The sequence below is a fragment of the Colletotrichum scovillei genome (genome assembly GCF_011075155.1).
Source record: "Colletotrichum scovillei strain TJNH1 chromosome Unknown Contig00007, whole genome shotgun sequence".
NCBI classification, from domain to species: domain Eukaryota; kingdom Fungi; phylum Ascomycota; class Sordariomycetes; order Glomerellales; family Glomerellaceae; genus Colletotrichum; species Colletotrichum scovillei.
This window is the reverse complement of record NW_023336265.1, coordinates 1,814,310-1,828,617: the sequence shown is the minus strand read 5'-3', so window position 1 is coordinate 1,828,617 and position 14,308 is coordinate 1,814,310. Positions and strand designations below refer to the sequence as shown.

General features: G+C 52.6%; 4 protein-coding genes across 4 annotated transcripts; 3 read left to right on the top strand and 1 right to left on the bottom strand.

Annotated features, from left to right (window-relative positions):
• Positions 1 to 1,086: 1,086 nt before the first annotated feature.
• HER10_EVM0008069 (uncharacterized protein) lies at positions 1,087 to 5,026 on the top strand. Its single transcript, XM_035477604.1, has one exon. It carries the CDS (start codon positions 3,338 to 3,340, stop codon positions 4,919 to 4,921), a length of 1,584 nt encoding a protein of 527 aa, XP_035331640.1. The 5' UTR covers positions 1,087 to 3,337; the 3' UTR covers positions 4,922 to 5,026.
• A 1,721-nt stretch (positions 5,027 to 6,747) lies between these two features.
• On the top strand, positions 6,748 to 9,447 carry HER10_EVM0005992 (uncharacterized protein; the record flags this gene model as incomplete). Its single annotated transcript, XM_035475590.1, has 1 exon — positions 6,748 to 9,447. One exon carries the CDS (start codon positions 6,748 to 6,750, stop codon positions 9,445 to 9,447), a length of 2,700 nt encoding a protein of 899 aa, XP_035331506.1.
• A 570-nt stretch (positions 9,448 to 10,017) lies between these two features.
• HER10_EVM0001683 (uncharacterized protein) lies at positions 10,018 to 10,738 on the top strand. Its single transcript, XM_035471423.1, has one exon. The coding sequence runs from the start codon at positions 10,117 to 10,119 to the stop codon at positions 10,624 to 10,626; it is 510 nt and encodes a 169-aa protein (XP_035331225.1). The 5' UTR covers positions 10,018 to 10,116; the 3' UTR covers positions 10,627 to 10,738.
• Positions 10,739 to 11,050: 312 nt separating this feature from the next.
• HER10_EVM0007233 (major facilitator superfamily transporter) lies at positions 11,051 to 12,999 on the bottom strand (the record flags this gene model as incomplete). Its single annotated transcript, XM_035476795.1, has 5 exons — positions 11,051 to 11,287; positions 11,359 to 12,126; positions 12,207 to 12,458; positions 12,533 to 12,783; positions 12,918 to 12,999. 5 exons carry the CDS (start codon positions 12,997 to 12,999, stop codon positions 11,051 to 11,053), a joined length of 1,590 nt encoding a protein of 529 aa, XP_035331583.1.
• Between the last annotated feature and the right edge of the window lie 1,309 nt (positions 13,000 to 14,308).

Here is a 14,308-nt window from a genome sequence, read left to right as displayed (position 1 = left end):
GGGAGAGTCGAAAACAAAGTGGATGCGGTGACATGTCGGCCAAAAGTTGGATGATTCGAGACAGGGAACTGGGTCTGTCAACTTTCAAGGCCCATGAATGAGTGGAGAATGCCGGGCCGTTACGGGCCTGACTATTTCCGGTGTAATGTCCGTCCGGCCAGTTACCGCCTGCCCGGTGTCGGTCAGTGTCGGTGAGCCTCCAAAGTCGCTCCTTCCTTCGAAAATGCCATCCAGGGCTGCCTTCCGAGTGGCTCCTGCTGCGATGGCAAGTGTGGCTGGATGACTAAGGCATACCTCATGCGCCACGCCCGATTTGAACAAGTGCGTCTACGAAGCGAGAGATCCCGCTGCACCGCTTTTCCCCTCGCTTCTGCAGGCACTTTGCTCGCCAACATCCACCCGGCAGAGACAGTGGAGGTCAGCAATACCTGTTCTCAATCAGAACAACCCAATTATCGACACTGTTATCTTTGAAGTCTAAGATTGTTCAATAATCGACTCATTCTTCCCATATACGAAGGTTGCAATGGCCTGCGCCTCGAAGCTCAAAGAGACGAAAACGAAAACAAGAAGCCTTGACCAGCCCCGATGTCCGGCATTGACCGTCATATACCGGTTTTGTCCGACTCCCAGGATAACATCATGATCACCCCATCCGAACTGTCTTACGAGCCTGTCGAGTCAGAACCCACTTTCGCACTACTCAATAAACAGGCGGTGGGAGCCTCAATTTCGGGATTCGTTCTAGCTTCGCAGTTCAGGTCCAGACCTCCCAGCCCTGCACGCCCTGTTAGGACCTAACATGCGTCACGGATGCTTTACTTTCTCTCCGAGTTATGAGCGAACAAGGTCCCAAATTCCTTCTCGAAGAACGTCTGGGCCATGCACACGCCCACCCAGCCCCCACACGCCCCTGCTTCCCGTCGCGCCTGTTTCTGTCGTTTCTTTGTCCGGCCCGCCGAGATAACAACGCGCATGGCGTGACATGCCGTTACCTACTGCGCCGTCGTGGGGCCGCTCAATCCTGATCCAGCCGAAGGTCAGGAACGGAGTACACTGCTGGGGTTCTTGAGGCTGCGGTACATATGCAGAATGATCCCCAAAACACATGCGCTTGTTTCTTGTTATCATTGTTCCACCACGTATGATACATTGACAACTCGCGCCAGAAGGAGATGATGTAGAAGAGGGGCAAGGAAAATTTCTTCTTACAGGCTACTCAGTCATCTTCGTCACATACCAGCGCCCTGACCCTACCTTCGGATCCTAGTGCTCTATCAACTCAGCTCTTTTTCAATTGGAATGCATCGTCACATTACACGATGATACGCCTTCCAACTACCTGCACCCTTACGCGGGAGCGAGAGCAGGACTCAAAGCGACTCTGTGGCTCTGAACAACAACCTGAACGTCGGGGCATGGCGGGCTATACGCATCAGGGAAGTAGATATTAGACGCCAGCCGAAAGCACACTGCTTCCGCCCGCGACCCATCCTTCTACGGCCCCCCACATGTCGATAGATTATCTTGGATTGATCAAAGAACTCTTGAGTAGATGGACAAACAACCGGCGCACCTCTCGCAGGGTTAAGGGTGCAAGGAACCGAGCCACAACAGATTTCAACACGGCGCAGCTAGGACCTTGTTCCAAAGTAGATGGCCGCCTGGCGAGAAGCAATCGTCAACTTCGTCGTACGACAGTCGATGCTGAGCAGAATCAAGTCTAGTTCCATCTTGATGCTCCTGTGGTCGTTCACATCGATCTCAAGAAGTCAGAACGGCAGTATAGTTGTCTTCGATGGCGTCAGCGTTGGACCATCGGTGGCCCAGGTTGGCTGTCCTTCTCCATCAGCATGCACCGTGAGCTGTGTTCCTGCATCCTCATCGTGCTCGGTGACGGGCAAGACAAGAAGGCAGTGGCGTATGGTGAGATCTTCGCCGCGTCTTGTCTGTTGGTTGCCACCATTGCAACGGTGTGTCGTTGAACATGGCGCCGGCGACATCGGTTTGGCTTGATCATGCGCTTAATGTACGTGCTGACCTCCCGGCTCGCAACCATGACCTATTCAGAGCGATTGCGAAGCCACGTTGGCCACGGATGCCGCAAACGGGCAGTAAAGACTCCCGATAGTGCCGAGAGCATACGTACTACAATTCTTGGCCTCAACGCTGGCATAGGGCCGTATGACCAACATTGTGAGAGCATTCCCCTTAAGCTCTTGGTGGTTGTCGGGGATAAGCACATCTCCTTGTGCGGGCACTTTGAGAAATCCTTGAACCTTAGCTACCCTAGGTCAGCTCCTTGACTTCAGTTCTTCTGCCACTGAACCCATGCCCAGGCGTAGACAGCCCAGTATCGTTTTTGTGTCGTCCTTATGCATCTCAACGCCGGATAAGAAGTAAGGGAAACATTCACAACCCTCAGGCTGAGGTATTTTCCAACACCTGCCCGCCCGTATTCCCTCCTGCCATCCAGATGTCGACTGGCTCAATCAGATGTTCGGATACTGAGGCACCTTATTGCCTTTGGCGATCTTTGCACCCTGGGCAGTAAATACCTTGTGATACCCTACACCGGGAAGTACCTTTGGGTAACACCACGCTGCCAGGCGAATTGATACATCACATCTCGCCCGTTGGGTGGCAATCTTTCCGGTGTAAGGTCACGTGCTTCTTCGTCCAGACAAATTCCCGTGGAATCAGGGAAAGAACGGGGCACCGGGGGCCTGCCTTCCGGCGGGACCCACACCCCGTGCGCGGGCACCCGTGATTGTCATGGCTCCACCCCGGCCGCCCCAAACACCCACCGTCTTCCACTCCTCAACTTCACCTTCAAGAAGAGAAAGGCGGCTCTCGTTTGTGAACTTCATCTCCCTGCAATCGACTACCCCTCGTCGCGCCCAACCTGACGTCATCAATTCGCATAGTATCATTTCGTACCATCAAGGTCAAGCGGCACCAACCACCAACCCTATTCATTGGCGCAAACGGGCACCCTCCTGAGTGCTGAGTCACCTCTTCAACCTTTCTCCGAACACGCCGCGGATACGGATACCTACCTCACCTAAGATTTTTCAAGTACCTTTCCTTCATTCAGTTGTCGTCACTCACACTCTGACATTTTGCAGTTCGCTTTTCATCTCCCATCTCATGAGATTGCCTCGTCAAATCCGAGTCTTAGACAAGGGAGCGATCCACTTTGCGACACCGACCCAGCCCCCGCCTACCACGACATCAAGGTTCTGCGATTGCACACATCGCCATTCAGGTCGAAGCATCTTCCCTCATTGCCAAATCACCTCTGCAAGCGCCATCCATTTCAAACGCACACGCAGACATGGAGATTCCGCGGAAACCGGCCTCGTCGAAAGAGACCTACCAGTTTCCCTGTGTAAAGCGATGCCAATCCCGCACACCTACAACGCATGGTATCCCGCTCACGCCTCCTCGAGACTCCAACTCTGATGTCCGGCAATTGAACGTGAAGGAAGAGGCAGACATCCAGCACCCCAGCACCTGGTCAGAGCTGCCGGAAAACATCGTACGCCAAATTGTCGTGGCTGTCTTGGAGAACTACGGAGATGAGGTAGCTTATGGGTACGATGCCGCAGAAGAGCAGTGGCAGCCTGTCGAATCAGCAAAATTTGAGCGGTTTGCCGTTTGGAGAGACATTGCCCACATGGCTCGGACCTGCAAACGATTTTCGGAGCTCATCACGCCCGTCCTGTTCGACTACGACATCGCAAAGAACTACGCCTCTTCCCTGCTGCTGTCTGCCAAAAAAGGAAACTACTTTGGGATAGCCAAGTCTTTGAGATACGGTGCCGATGCAAATATGAAGGACCACACAGAGTTCACTATCGATCATACACCCTACGAAGAGACTTATCAGCAGACCTCGCGATGCTCACTCGAGACGGACCTGACAGCTCTTCACTGGGCAGCATTCAATCGAGACGAAATGTCATTAGCGTTGCTTCTACAGCATGGCGCTGATGTTGGCCTAAGGACAGATATTTGGGCACACCATCCTGGCACCACAATTGGTGACAAGTTCGCTTGTCAGGCATACAATCTCGCCTATCTCAGCTTTGCACCAACGCTGAGGGCGATGCCGAGCTCTGAATACTCCGTGGGTGTGCTATCAGAACGCCTCAGACTGGGAGCGAACGCGCTATACTTTGCCTTTGCCTTCGCAGCCGATGATCAAGAAGGATCCTACACACGCACGGTTACATCTGTGCCCGTTCGGGCGGTGATGGATCTGCTCATCGCAGCCGGTGCATCTCTCACGACACACGAAAGCACTCAGCTCAATGCGCTGCATCAAGCATGCGCCAACTGGGACGCTGCGGCTGTTTCGATTCTTCTGAGAACGTACAAGGTGGACCCGAATGTTCGAGACGCCTTTGGGAACACACCTCTTCACCACCTTGCGGCAAGCCGTCTTCAAGATCGCCGTGACCCTGAACTCGTCATCGAGGTTCTCATCGATCACGGTGCGGATCTTAGGGCCTTGAATGCTAGCGGCATGACGCCAATAGATCTGGCAAAGAAATACCGTCAAAATGAGAGCGTGATTGCAACCATGCGACACGCAAGTGCCAAGCCGCTGCCAGAATCCGTACACGGACACCTACGTACGGCAGGAGCCATCGCTGGAATCCTTCAGCGGGATTCTGGTTTAGCCGTTCCCGCTATGAATCTTGAAGCTTTTCATGGCGATGAAATAGAGGACGCAGTTTGCAATGTCAGCTGGGCAAGAAAGAGGGAGGAGTCGATTAATAAATGGCTTCATCTTCTGTACATAGCCTGGTTGTATGAGGAAGATGATGAAGAGGAGTTCGATATCAATATTTTGGCGCGCGACTCGGAGGGATGGACGCCCGATGAATGGAGGACGTACTGGGCACACTGTTGACGTTGTCGTTTTTGGGAACACTTTTCCATACAGCTTCCAGCATCATACCTTAGACTAGACTCCAGATGCAATTGACTCTATTCAATAAGGCCATAATTCGGTCCAGAGCTGCTCCTTCGTTCCTCTCAGCGTAATGTATTGTTATCTTCATTCTTACTAGAGGGGAGAAACACTAAAATTGAAGTTCCTTTTGCCTGATATGCCTCCGCCAGATGCATCTGAACACGGTAGGCGCCCAGCTTTGTTCGACCATCTCGTTGAGGCTGGGGCACTTCCTCATTCTCATCTTCCGCCTAGCATCCTAGGCGTTCCTGATAGACTGCATCAGGCCGAGCCACCCTTACCACTTCGAAATATTCCTTTCCACCGCTTTTTGTCACATTACCCAGGTAGTTTGTTGTTCAAAGGTAAATGTAGCCATGTTGCCGCTTCATCATGTCAATATCCATGTCTGAGTGTCTTTTTTTGTCTTGGGGGCCGGCCTGACAAACAGCCTCCATGGACTTCTTCAAACCTTTCTTTTCCCAAATGGTGGGCCAATGACAAACGAAAGCTTCAGTTGAGCCAAAAGGAGGTGACTCTGTGATTCACATCAAACAAGGCTGACTTATGCCTGTTATCTAATCAGATGTACTGCGTGTAACTAGAGGTTGTATCTCGCTACATCGACACTGATCTGGATTCTGCAGTGATCTCATTTACTAGACTCTGATTTACCCTAGTCCATGGGTACTATGCAGGCGACCTTCCGCTCATGCTTGAGGACCTAGCTTAGACTGAGAGACCAGGGTAGTTTCGGCAAAAGCCTCCATGAAGACGGCAGTATCCCGATAATCCCCCTCCTCTTAAACAAAAACTCGATTTTCAGGTTCCGCAACAATCAGAATGAACCTTTTGGCTTCTAACCAATCGTTCTCAGTACCTTGGTCTGCAGTCTTTGGTGCCTGCTTTGGTACCCGTAGCCGCCTGCCCATGGAGACCCGAGACAAGGTGAAGGAAGGAAGAGATTGACCTGCCTTTGAGAACGGATGAATTCCAAAGACCTGCCTGCCCAGATGGGCAAGGAAGGCCCCAGGCTGCTCCTCCTTTTTCTTTCTCATATCAGGTAGACTGTTCCACTCGCCTACTTTCCTTGGTTGCCTGGTGTCTACGGATTCTACCAAAGGTGTCAAAACCACCCGCTCTTGCTCGCTCACGCAATCTACAATTCTTCCCAGAGCTCACCCGTCTCAACTACACGCCCATCTCAACTACCTTTTTCACTCCACACCGATACCTTATCCCGCCTCAACGTCTTCTTCAGTCTCAGCCTTCTCGTCCTTGTAGGTATTCATCCGCGGATACTTGGCAAAGGTCAAGCAAGGTAAGAAAGGTTCACACTTACTACAACTGAAGATCTTGACAGACTGTGAGCGCTAACCTAGGTCTATCCCCCAACAGACATTGGCCGTCTTGCCAAGCTGGTTTTCCTCTTACGCCCGTCTACCAAAGATCAGGTAAGAATGTCTTTCAGCATCTATGTATTGGTTTGGTGGCAGTCACTGATTCGAAACCCTCCTTCTACATTTAGACGTGAACACTTCAGCGAAAGTTCCCTACGGCTTCATCTGTCTCAAACACAGGATCCTTGACTGTCTACAGACAAGTGAGTTTCCATCCCATTTGATGCAATGCATCTTTATCGCAAGATCCCAAGACAGAAAAGCTTACTAACTGTTGGGTGTAGAATGGCTTCGGATGGCGAGCCCACAACGTCTACAGGCAGCGCCTCCGCCGCGCCTATCACGGGTCCTGCCGAAATGTCATCTACAATTTCCGAGCCATCGATGGTGAACATTGGTATCCCGGCCCAATTCCCTACGAGAGAGCAGCTCTTGAAGTTCAGAACGATGACTTTTATGCTCGCCAAGTCCAATCCAGTCAGCCCAGTCCATGGATTCACTTTCAAGTCGGACAAGCTCGACGCGGTCTTGAAACACTCTGGTATGCCCTCGGGCAGTCAACAAGAGCTCAGGCACCTGAACTCCTTTCTCGATGCTTTTGTAGCAACACTCATTCGCGACAAAGAGATCGTGGCGGTATCTCCCACGGGTCGCGGTCCGCTCCATATTCGAACCGGAATACCCATTGCGGAGGGAGCGAGCTCATCTCAAGACGACGGAGACGGAGACGTATATTACATCTCTGCCAACCCCGAATACGAGGAACACGAAAAGCCCCCGACGGTGACGGAGGGCGAAAACCGGCCCGTTCCAGCTTTGAGCGTTCGGCTCCCGGCAAGCCAACCAACGAGCGGTCTCGAGGACGTCACAACGGCTCAAGATGTCCCTGCCTTCTGGTTGCGATATTACACGACCGACAAACTGAATGGAAAGCGACAGGGAATGCGGCTTTGGGAACACGCCGAGAATGTGTTCGCTATCATCAAGAGACTCTTCCTTTCTCCTAACGACGAGCAGAAGCGCATCATTACTGCCCTTCTAACACGGTACATCTATTGCCAGTCACGGGCGAAGATTACTTCTCGTATTGATGCTGGCTTCGTCCACCGCAACTTTGGCGACAACCTCTGTATCACGGTCGAAACGTTACATGGCATGCTTCACACCCATCTGTCCAACGAACCTGAAAGTGTTTTCGGCGGATTCACAGCTTCCACTGACGAGACCACGCCAATTCAGCTTCTGGGCCAGCCATTTTGCGTCGGGGGCGATGTCAACCCCAACGAGGAGCTCAGCAGCCTCAACAGAGTTTTGAGATCCGACAAACAAGCCTCAGCTCTCCGGTCTATCTATCGCGCAGCACTGGCTTGGAGACAGAAGACTCCAGCGGGTACTGTAGACATGACCCCATCATGGGAGGAAAGCTGTCTCTATGTGGATGTCGGCCAAGAGTTCTACAACGTCAATGGACGGATAGAATTTCATCGGGTCGTTTCATCGCTCATGAGGGTAATCCGCCACTTCCAGAAGACGATCAAAGATGAGTTCACATCTCGTGCTGTCGGAACGTCCGCGAATGTGCTCTTCAGGGCTCGAGCGAAGAATGCCCATCGCATCCCGGGCGCCTCACGCAACAAGAAAGCTCAGGATCGCGAAGCTAACTTGCGAAACAAGGAAGCCGAGGTTCTGACTTGGCTTGATGAAAACATTCCCCATTTGCAAGCTGCCCTATTCCATTTGAGCAACCTTCGCCGACGCTTCCCCGAAGTCATGAACTCCCACATGATGTGGCTGAGCAGCATCATCCAGCCAACAGGTACGTGGAAAACAGGCCAGGGGTACGGGCTCGACGGGAAGCCAGTCGGCAACATCATCTCCAAGGGGAACGAATCCGCCACTTGGTTGCAGCATATGACGCGGCCGATGGAGGCGTCTCAGGGTCCAGCTAGCGCGATCCCCAGGACCCCGGATCGATCTATGGCTGGCCTCACCATCGACGCCAGCGGACACTTCGACAGATCCGGTCCGGAATGGCAAGATCTTCTCGACGACTCCGACGCCGAATTTCAAGACTTGATTCGTGTTCAGAAGACTGTCGGCTACCATGCCTCTCTCTCCGGCTTCTTGGGCATCATCTGTCGGTATGAAGATGCAATCCGCACCATGGTCAGTGCGGACGAGATTTTAGTCGAGCGAGTCCTCAGAGCCAGGTTGCAAGCTATAGAGACTACACCGACCTTCGCGGATCAGAAGATGATGAAGATTGAAGATTTTCTCGAGGGCTTTGTTCTGAAAGATGGGCAAAAGCTGGAAAGTTCCGAGCGCCACCAGATTGCGGCTTGGTTCTATGAACAAGTCAAGCGACCCGATCCAGAGGCTTTCCCAGGCACTTGGCATGCCGAAACGATTCTCATGTGCCTCTCCGCGCTGAGCAACTCAGAGGAGCCTTATGCCACCACCGTTCCTCAAGCCGAAGACAGCATCAACGTTCTTGAACTTCCGGACTCCCAAGTCCTCGATGCGCTCAAGGACATGGCAGCTCCCCTTCCAGTGAACAAGCGGTGCTGCCCCTCGTGTTATCTTCTCTTGAAGCACATGGAAGGGTCATCTAATCAGAAGTTCCTCTACGGAGGTGTGCATTCAGACTGGTTTGGGTGCTCCCTGCCTCCGTGGACTCCTCTTCCGGTTTTTGAAGCCGTCTACGAGATCGTCGACGTCCACTTGAAGGACCGGTTTGAACGATTGGTTTACGTTGATCGGGCTGCCCGCTCTGGTGATAGCACAGGAACCCACCCCGCCATTCCAGACAAGGGTCCTGATAGCCCGGTGTGGTATTGGGGTGCCATGGAAGTGAGAGAATTGCGAACGCCATCCCCGCCTCCTTTGGGACCAAGAGCTGCCGGAGATAGCCAGGCGACGTCCTCGCAAGGTGCAAAGGACAATGATTCGGCCCAAAGCCACTCTCCTCTCAATCCGCCTACCATGTTTCCGTCCGGATACATGCCGCAGCCGTCTTCGCCAAGCAAGCGGCATGCTTCAAGAGAGGTGCCGCACGAGAGCTCGCCGTCCCCAAAGAAGAAGTGAGGCGACGGACATCCCTTGTTTTCCTTCCTTGGTAGTGTTGTATTGGCCGTGATGGAATGGGGAATTGCTCTGGGAGCCTACATGGTGGCTGGATCTGATTTGCGCAGTGTTACTCGTTGCTTTTTGGTTTTTTGGTATTTTTTGTTTGTGTTTCCGTTTCTGGGGAGGAGGGTGATTCTCTCGTGGAGAGAAATCTGATAGAGTGCTCGGATGGGAACGGCCTACTGGGAAAACGAGACAGATTGCAACTCAAAATTGACAAGGGAAAAATAGCATTATGGTATTTGATTAGACTCAAGGTCTTCTACGTGAATGATTTGATTTCGATTGGCACTTTGAACCCCAGCAATGACTGCCGTGACCTGGTTTTGAGTGAGCCTCAATTGGTGAGTAGGATGATTGAAGTGAAGTACCAAAATACTTCCTAACCATACTCAACGTTCCAGTGTGGCTTGAAGTGACGCCAATGTACCATGTAAGACGCCACGTGATCCGAATGATGTTGCCTGAGGTAATCAATCCGGCTACTTCACTTCTTCTTGACCGGTGAGGCATTTTGAGCTGACGCCGATCCCCCCTTGAATCTGATCCTGATCACCACCGGCCAATTCTCCTCCAGCCGACGTCAATTACCTTCAATAACTTGAGTCACTCCCTGCGCACAAAGTCATGGCTAGCTTAAACACATCCCCAACATCCTGGTGGAAACCCGCCGCCCTACCCCTCTTCACGGGCTTGCTCGCCCTTCTCGGCGCCGCAGACGGGGCCCTCAACCTCGCCAAGCCCGAAGGCGGGGCCGCGACGTTCGGCCTCTTGCCCCCGCCGCGGGACACCGTCACCCCGGCCCAGTTCGACGCCTTCCACCACGCGCTCATCAAGGTCAAGGGCGCCCGCAACCTGCACATGTCGTCGTGCATCCTGGGCTTGGTGCTCTACGGCCAGTTTTCCGACGTCTGCCGCGCTTCACCGCTAGCGGCCACGGCGGTGCGGAGGTGCCTGGGGATCGTGCTGATGCTGGGTTCCGGCGTGGGCTTCAGCGGCGCGGCGGTCGTGTCTGAGTACATGGCGAGCTCTGGTGCCTCTGATGAGGCGGTCGCGGTTGGCAGGGCCAAGGTCAAGGGCCATTTGATTGCCAACGTGCCAATCGTGGCGTTAGGATTGATTTACTTGTTGTACTGACTGCTCGAGTCGATATTTATGAGCGCTCTCTTGGATGGGAACTTGCCCTGATTATTACGCTTCTCTGTACTTCCCTAATGTTCATCAATGTTGATGTACACGTACTAGCTTTTTCCCGGTGTCAAAACTCGAACTTCTCAACTCACCCTGGCGCTGACCGTCGGTCCAAGTGAAGTATTGTTGCCGCATGATACCGACTTTCTTAAAGAAGTTGGTTCTTAGATATTCAGTGCTTTGCCAGAATGCCCGAATTAGGACGCTAAACATGATCCTACAATTTCGAGTGCGAAGTCTTTGGAACGGAGCCATACACAGAGCAAAGAAGGGGTGTCATGACTTGAGTGATACCATACGAACACATCGCATCTTTGGAAGCAGCTTGACACACAATGGTAACACTCGCTTAAAAGAACGCGCAGGCTGCTCATGCCTCCACCAGCTTTCTGGTGGCAATTCTCATCCTCTTCCCAAACAGCCATAGAGGAATTGTCAAAAGAGAGAAAATCCCCATCAGCATTCCAAATACACCAAAAGGTTCCGAAGTTCCCTTCTCCTCGACCCAGTGCGCGACAAAGAACGTCCACGCAAATGCGATGATTGCTCGCATGATCGTGACCATGACGAAGCAATCACCAGCAAGATGCTGATACGCATCGATGAGCTAAAGTTTCCCAGGTTAGAGATCTCATTGCTTGATACGAAAGCACGCGTGTGGGAAATGCATGTACTTACGTAGTTGAAGCCGACGGATGGTAATTGCATAAGACCAAACGACACCATGGCAAACCCGGCAGAGAGACCGACCCAGCCATTCTTGGACGGGTACTGGCCCGTGAAGCCAAACACGAAGAACCCGCCCGTGGCAATGACGAGCGAGGGAAACATGGTTGGCAACCTGCTCTCCGCTTCCGCCAGCCCGCTGCCCGAACTCTTGACCTTCTTCTTCAGCTGAGCATCGGAGAGGAGATACGTGTACAGCGCGCCCAAGCCGGTTCCGATGACGCCTCCAATGTTGATCAGTCCGACGTTGGCGCCCCAGAGGTACGGCGGTGCCGCCACGAGCTGGGGCCCGACCGTGGAGATGGTGACGATGCCGCCGACGAGGCCTGCGTAGTGGAACATGACCACCCAGGTGCCCGGCAATCTCAACGTCTTCCAGGGGGCGAGGAAATTCTTCACGACGCCGCCGCGGTAGTGGGTGAAGCCCAGGGACCGTCCGAAGGTGAAGGACCGGTAGTCTAGGACCCGGCTCTCTGCGTCTTCGACGTGGCTTTCCATGCCCTTTTCGTCAATGGGCGACTGGCCGGCGGCGTCGACGTTGGGGGATATGACGCGGTCATAGAGAGTCTCGGGGACGAAGAAGAGGGTGGTGATAAAGCACGCGGCAGAGAGGGCTATGCCGACATAAAAGATATAGAACCAGCCTAGTTGGAAGCCGATATACCCGCCCGCTATTCCGCCGATTAGAGAGCCGCCCGCAAGGAAGACAGTGTAGATGGCCTGAGTGGGAGAGTTGATAGATCAGCACAAGAGTACTTCTTCTCTTTTCTTTCATCGTACAGGTTTGGGGCTTATCTTACCATGGCACGTCCTCGCTCGTCGACGAAAAAGACCTCTCCGATGAGTGCCGGAGCCACAGACTCTGATGCACCAGCTCCGATGCCCTGGAACAGTCTGGAAACGAGAACACCGTTGTATGATGTTGAGACAGCGCACGCAATGGTGCCGATCGTCATGAGGAGCGTTGCGGCCAGTAGCACCGGTCGTCGACCAAAGATGTTCGAAAGAGGGACCCACCAAATGTTGGACGCTCCGAGAAACAGAATATTAACCTGTTGGAAATACAACCACCATCAGCTGAGTTCACCAACCCGGGACCATCGTGTGAATACAGTAATCGACGCACCGCGATAAAGTATGTGAGGTCACTAAAAGGCCTGACGTCTGTCGGAAAAGCCTTGAACCATAGTTGCAACGCCGGTGCAATGCCCGAACTGGTGAAGTTGCCGGCAAAGGAGTATAGTGAGACAGTCAACAGCAGTGCGAACTTGCGCCATTGTGCCCAGTTGAGAGGGTCTGCTGGGTCTTCCGATGGTTGTGGGAATCGTCTGAGAGAGTTGGAAGATCTTGGTGATCCGCCGGAAGACTCGTCTTCAACTGCAAGGGAAGTCAGTGGTCAGCAAATAGGCCAAGTATCGTTCCAAAAGAATCGTGTCTTGGAATATCGGTAACGCGTTGCCTGGTCCAGCGCGGCTCCAAAGATGACTTTGTTCAATAGTGGAGGAACTCGCCTATCAACCTTGCCGTCCCAGGCGGTGTAGCCGTTGCAACTTCCTCCTTGCTCAGGGCAAACGCATACTTCCAGCCCGACATTTTCTTCAGCCTTCTTGATTGGGTGAAAGTGGGTTGATTCACTTGATCAAATTGTTTACTGGTGTCTAATGTGCACGTCGACCTTTTGAGAATCGCCTCAACAGCATCAGAGTGAGATGGTCTGATGTTCGTATGATTTCAAACTCTCGCTTCTGCACCGTCCTTTTCAATAATTCCCTTCCATTGTCTAACTCGACTCTCTGGGGTTGGGCCGAATAGCGTCGCACCGACACTACCCCAGATTCCCCCCGGAATATCCACTGGGGGTCACAACCATGCAACCTTAAACTGCATAGCTGCCGGAGTGGGGGACGAGGGGGTTCCGAGGTGGGGGACCCCAGCGCCGGCATATTGTGACGGTATTATCTCTAGAAGGCTTAGAAGAGCGGAACAAACTTTAAAACCCAACTCACATAAACCAAGATCCAGAGAATATACCTTGTATACCGTTCTGGTAATGGATTGTCTGCTATTCTAGGTCTGTCGTGCTGTGTCGGTGTTGGTGCGAGCTTTGCCGGCACCGATGTGTTCACACTCAAAACAGCAGGTCTTTAACACCTTACTCCATGCCCCAGTCAAGCTCAAGGAGCAGTGGACGACTAGCAAATGAGCCAAGCGAGCTATTCCCAGACTGGCCTTTGGCCCTAGTAAAGACCAATCAAAGCACAAGAAATCGACATGACGCTGCACTAGTTAACTAGAACCGGCCCCGCTGGTTGAACGGGCAGGGTGGGGTGCCGAGAGCAAAGCTGAGGAGGTTGGCGCTCTCCCTTTCCATGGTAAAGACCACATAAGTCTTTTGATGTACGGAGTAGATCACGCTGGTTCAACGGTAACATTGGTTTCAGATCGAGAAGGTTTGACTGTTTTGCGGCCCGATTCAGGGTACAAATATGGCTGTGAGCATTAGGGGCAGGTTGATGCTGATGCGTCATTCAATTCTTCACATGTGGCGATTGAGTCAAGCAAATACCAAGACGCAAGTCTTCAAAGTATTGAGCAATTTGCACATCGTTTTGAGTTCATTACTCGATTCCTCAGAATGTCCAATCTCCCGGGTATGATAGGGTCTATCGTTTGAATAGTATGGCTCACCAAAGTTCAATCAGCTACCCCGGATTCTCCGGACTGACTTTGCGGGGTTTGGCTTTTCACCCGTGATCCATATCCGCAAGTACAAGATCAAAACGAAAGTTTAGCTAGCTTAACAAAACCACTTCTTCAAATCAAGAGACTAGCGGCTGCAAATCACATTAGCTCAAGATTCATGAGCGTCCATTCTCGACGCCAGCGTGCCGAGGACCGGGAC

What these genes read in the sequence shown, in the direction of transcription:
- HER10_EVM0008069 (XM_035477604.1), top strand. Translation starts at nt 3,338, where the DNA reads ATGGAGATTCCGCGGAAACCGGCCTCGTCGAAAGAGACCTACCAGTTT.
- HER10_EVM0001683 (XM_035471423.1), top strand. Translation starts at nt 10,117, where the DNA reads ATGGCTAGCTTAAACACATCCCCAACATCCTGGTGGAAACCCGCCGCC.